General features: G+C 33.4%; 1 protein-coding gene across 1 annotated transcript; it reads left to right on the top strand.

Annotated features, from left to right (window-relative positions):
• Positions 1-522: 522 nt before the first annotated feature.
• LOC136973438 (zinc finger MYM-type protein 6-like) lies at positions 523-2,145 on the top strand. The gene is made up of 3 exons (XM_067268160.1): positions 523-1,242; positions 1,406-1,675; positions 2,140-2,145. The coding sequence occupies exons 1-3, from the start codon at positions 523-525 to the stop codon at positions 2,143-2,145; spliced, it is 996 nt and encodes a 331-aa protein (XP_067124261.1).
• The last annotated feature ends 3,855 nt before the right edge of the window (positions 2,146-6,000 follow it).

The following is a 6,000-nucleotide window of genomic DNA, read 5'->3' as shown; positions in this document are numbered from 1 at the left end:
GAAGCCATTATTAAAAGAGAAAGACCAACGCCTAAATTAAATATAAGTACTTCGACAAAAAAATTTGTTCGACATTTTCACGATAAAATTTATCAAGACGTAAAATGGCTTTGTGGATGCATAAAAATGCAAAAATTGTTTTGTTGGCCTTGCCTATTATTTTCAAATGAAATTAGTGTGTGGAATAAGAATGGCTTTGACGATTTAAATAATTTGAGTAAAGCTAGAAAAAGACACGAAAATCGTAAATGTCACATCGATTCTTTCGTAAAATTGAAGCAATTTGGAAATCAAAATAGAATAGAATTTAACATTAGTAAACAATATAAAATTAATATTGAAAATTATAACAAGATAGTTACGGCTAATAGATATATTGTATCTAAATTAATAGATATTACATGCTTTTTAGCAAAGCAAGAATTGGCATTTAGAGGGCATAGGGAATGTATTGAATCTAATAACAGAGGTAATTATATTGAACTCGTTTCTTTATTAAGTACGTCAGATAATCAATTAAAAATGCATTTAGAGAAGTCTACAGTTTTTACTGGCTTATCGAACAAAATTCAAAATGAGCTCGTTAATTCGTTAGGAAACGTTTTATTGCAAGAAATTAAAAAAGAAATTGAAAACGCAAAATTTGTTGCTATAATTGTAGATGAAACAACGGACATTAGCCACAGAGCCCAGATGTCGACTGTATTTCGTTACGTGAAAGAAAACGGTAACGTCGAAGAAAGATTTGTGGGCTTTACTGATGTGAGTGAGAACAGAGACGCAAATTCGTTATTCACTCACATTAAGAGTTACTTAGACGAATTTCAATGCACTAAAAAATTAGTGGCACAAACATACGACGGTGCTGCCGTAATGGCCGGACAACATAATGGTGTCCGAGCTAAAATTAAAGAAATATCCAAACATGCTATTTTCGTACACTGTTATGCTCACAGATTGAACCTAGTTTTCTCTCAATCTGTTGGATATATAAAAGAATGTAAAATATTTTTTCAAACTATGACAGGATTTTCTTCATTTTTTTCTAAATCTCCTAAAAGATCTCACGCCTTAGACCTAGAAGTCAATAAGCGTTTTCCTTCAGCCACACCTATTAGATGGAATTACAATAGCAGGATTGTAAACTGCGTTATGAAGTATAAAGAAGAATTAAAACTTTTGTTGTTGAATATGGTTGAAAGTCCAGAACAATGGGATTCTGATACTACAATTGCCGCAAGAGTATTATACCATTATTTAATAGATTTTAATTTTCACTTTTTATTACTAGTTTTTCATCAAATATTTGCACATTCAGATATCCTTTTTGATATATTACAAAAAAAATTTTAATATAGCATATTGTATTACTAGAATAAATCACTTTATTGATTTTTTACGACAGAAAAGAAATGATTTTGATTTGATTTGGGACGCTTTGAAAAAAGATGAAACTTTTTTAGAAATTCAACCAAAAAGAGGAATTAAACATACTGATATTGAGTCTAAAAAGGATTTATATAGACGTCTGTTTTATGAAATAATAGATACATTGATACAAAATTGTATTGACAGATTTGCCGACATAAAATCTCTAGAATTTTTATCACTGTTAGATTTTAATAATTTTAAATATTATGAAAAACAATTTCCCGAAGAGAGTTTAATGCTTTACGTAAATTTTATGAAGAATTTTTTAATTTATGTAAATTACGTAGTGAATTGCAATATTTATATTCGTGTCCGGACTATATTGGCAAGTCACTCTTAGACATAAAAAATATTATAATTAATGATGACCTAAACAAAGACGTACTAATAGAATTATATGGTTTAATATCATTAATTTTTACAATACCATCTACCAGTGCGTCCGTTGAGCGTAGTTTTTCAACAATGAAGCGAATTCATACATTCGCCAGGAACACTCAGTCGGAGGAAAGATTGTCGTCACTAGCGTTGCTTTCTATAGAAAAAGAACTTTTAAATACGTTGATGAAATCAACGACGAGTGACTTTTATGATAAAGTAATTAACGACTTTGCGGGAAAACATCGCCGTATAGAGTTAATTTATAGAATATTAAAAAAAAACAAGTTTTTCTATAATTGAATTATGTATATATTATTTGTATTTTAGAATTAAAGTACATAAATTGTTTATTTTTGTCATTCGCACGTACGAATAGACCCTAGACCATTACTGACGCGCTATTAACTGATTGCCCCTGAAAGTCGGCTTCTTACAGAAACACAGCTTCCCTATCATCAAATGTCACGGCACGCCACTGCATAGCAGTTGTTGTGTATGCAAATAGCCTTTGCTAGTCATTCATGACTTGTAAATTTTTACATAATATTGTCAAATCTCGATATACACTCGTGTCCAAAATTAAAGCCACATATATAAATGTACAGTACATGGCAAAAACGCAAAAATTCATCGCAATGAATCATCCAAACGCCTTCTTTGAAGAATGCTTGATGTATCTTTTTGTTTTTTTTTTTTTTTTGTTCTTTCCGCTCTGTGGGTATTAAGAGAGCCTCTTTTAACAAGCCCTTTATGGGTTCGTCCGAGCCCACAATGGAGCGGCTGGGTGGTGAGGGACGAGGGCCGAAATATCCGGGCCGACATATCCGGACGGACCATCCCCCGAAGACATCCTGGGGATTTTTCGATTCACCCGGATTCGATCCAGAACGGTAGTCTGCCACCTTGACCGCTCGGCCATCCGGCCGTCGCTACTGAGTATCAGAAACACTTCCTTGCTGTTAGCGGTCCTAGAAGACTATTGTTTGTCAGAAACGATTTCACTGTATATATAGATACCTTTCGGTGGCGTGCCGTGACATTTGATGATAGGGAAGCTGTGTTTCTGTAAGAAGCCGACTTCCAGGGGCAATCAGTTAATTGCGCGTCAGTGATGGCCTAGGGTCCATTCGTACTTGCGTGGTAGCGGAAGAGACGTATCTGACAAAAAACCGACAAAAAAGAAACATAAAATAAACGTATACTATGTACAAAATAGTTTGCTTTAGGACAATCAGCCGTTCGGACATCCTGGGCGTCGATGTGGTTCTTTGATGATAGATCGAAGATGGCCCCGGGACAATGGCGTTGACAAGTCTGTAGGACACGGGGAGACTTTATCTGTTGACGTCGGGGACACGGTCGAAGTCCGAAGTGGCACGGGTTACAGGTTGGCACAATAGACAAGAAACTGTTTTTTTTTTTTTTTTTTTTTTTGCGCGTTGACACACGGCGTTTTGGTTATTCGGAACGTTAACCGAGTGCCAGGTGTCCTCGATTGTCGGAGATTATATCAATCTCCGTTCTTTCTTTCATCCATTCTGATTGGTCGTTCTCCCTCAATCACGCTTCCCGAGTAATTGGTCCCTCGTTACTAAACGTAACAAGACTTTTACCTGGAGCGCGAGAAAAGTCAAAATCGAAGACGAATTCGATCTTCCACCGATCATAGGACGACTTCCTTCCGCGATTTATGGTTTCTGCCTGGCAGTTTGATGTAAACAATGGGTGTCCGACTACAAACGACTTTTACCTATGTTTTTTTTTAAACTAATAGATTTTTTTCTAAATTAACAGTTTTTTCGCGTCTTTCGTGACGGGTCAGACCTGTCCGGTACATGACATTTCCATAAAAGTTTTAAACAAATACTGGAAATGACAAAAATAAACAATTTATGTATTTTAGTTCTAAAATACAAATAATACTTACATAATACAAATTGATATGATACAAACAATGATAAAAAAACTTGTTTTTTAAATTTTTTATAAACTAACTCTATTCGGCGATTTTTTCCGCAAAGTCGTTAATTACTTTATCATAAAAGTCGCTGGTCGTTGACTCCATCAACGTATTTGAAAGCTCTTTTTCTATCGAAAGCAACGCTAGCGACGACAATTTTTCCTCCGACCGAGTATTCCTGGCCAATGTATGAATTTGCTTTGTGGTAGAAAAACTGCGCTCAACAGACGCACTGGTAGATGGTACCGTAAAAATTAATGATATTAAATCATATAATTCTTTTAGCACGTCTTTGTTCGGATCGACATTAATTATAATATGTTTTGTTTAAGAGTTACTTGTGAATATAGTCCGGGCACGAATATAAATATTGCGATTCACTACGTAATTTAGAACTATCAAAAAATTTCCCATAAAATTTACTTAATTTAAAGAATTAAAACAATCTTGAAAAAATTGTTTTTCATAATATTAAAATTATTAACATCTAAAAGTGATAAAAATTCTAAAGATTTTATGTCTGAAAATCTGTCAATATAATTATAATTTTCTTTTAATTATACTGTAATTAAATATAACTTTGCAAAAAAAACGTACATAAAAATAACATCGCTCATACTTTTTAAATCTTAAACAATTCACTTAGTCAGATAGCTCCCTACCCAGTGGCTAAGGGATAGAATCGTTGGAAGCGTTACACTTGTGTAGCTTCCACCAGCTAAACGGGCTGAGGTTGGTGCTCTGTAAAGTGCATGCGCCAATGCCCTCTGGCTGCTTTACACCATTCAGTTATTCTCGCCGTGGAAGCTGTCTCGTAAGCACTTACATTCCGCCACTGATATTCGAATATACAATAGCAATCTTATCGTTTTTTTTTCACATTTAGTATAGAAATTTGTAATAAGATACACAATGCAGTTATAATAAAATATTAATTTTAATTAATTCAAAGTACGTTAAAATATGAAAATTTATATTTTAGAAACTACAAGGGAAGATCATTGAAAAGTGGAAGCGGCGCTTCCACCGCTTCCAATGACGGTACGCCACTGCTGTTCACCCTCCATTTATGAAAATAATAGATATTACCTATATTTTAAATTGTTATATATAACTTAAGACAGTGCTCTGCGAATTTGTCGAATATAATTAAATAATTTTGCTGTTATAAGTATATTAATTCACTGCTATACAATTTGTTTGTTTTTATACGGTAACGAGGAACAAGCCTCCCGAAAGGACTTTCTATGGGGCACCTATTTAGGCGTTACAAACGTAAATAAAACGCGTGAAATTCCACTTGGCCAGTCCGTTTACCTACCACTAACTACCAGTGTTAAGTGGTTTTATCCATTCGGCCACTGGTCATTGCTATACATAAGAGGCCTGTGGGAAGAGGGCTTTAATGCTCTTGAGTGTAATTTTAGTAAAGAATAATACAGGAAATAAAAATTAACAGCTTTTTATCACAAAGTTTATTCAGAAGGAAAAACGATAACAATTTAAACAAACTAAACATTCTCAAAAAATAATTATTAAGTTCGGAATTCTATTGAATCTCTTTATTAGTTCCTACGGAATTGTGGTAACAAAACGTTCATCACAGGGTTCACAAAAATTACAAGGTTGAAAAAAGTCTTTCTGGAGAAAAAATACGAGGGATTAAAATGGTATTAAATTCTAAATAAAAATATTATTTTAACTTAAATTAAGTATAGATTGCGTAACATACACAGCTTTTTAAACAATACGGCCTTAAATTATTTATTTAGTTTGTGTTATTAAAAAATTAAAGGCGTAATATAACATTCAAATTATTAATATAATTTAACAGGATAAAATAGTTTAAAATAAGTTGATTTCGTAATTAGATTTCTCGTTACTTTTATTTTAACAAATTTATTTTGGTACACGAAGTGACCACGGCAAAGGACTACCTAACCTTAATAATAACAACAACGGTTATTTAATAAGAATAAAAAAGATCCTTAATGAAAGAGAAGACTTGCAGAGAGCAGAGACGAATGAATTGCATCAAATAATTGATAACGAATGGCCACAATTGCCATCCCACATACAAAGAGACGAGACGCACGGAACCTTCAATTTATTATTATTTCCTTCAAAAACATAGAATTCGTTTCTCAATAAGAATACTGCATCTTTGGCATATTAGGCACATAGAAAATTTTTCGTATCGTGAATACGAGAAATGTCTGTGCGCCTAT

This window comes from Centruroides vittatus, unplaced genomic scaffold (assembly GCF_030686945.1).
Source record: "Centruroides vittatus isolate TY-2023 unplaced genomic scaffold, ASM3068694v2 contig_3175, whole genome shotgun sequence".
NCBI classification, from domain to species: Eukaryota; Metazoa; Arthropoda; class Arachnida; order Scorpiones; family Buthidae; genus Centruroides; species Centruroides vittatus.
This window is presented reverse-complemented; position numbering and strand designations above follow the sequence as displayed.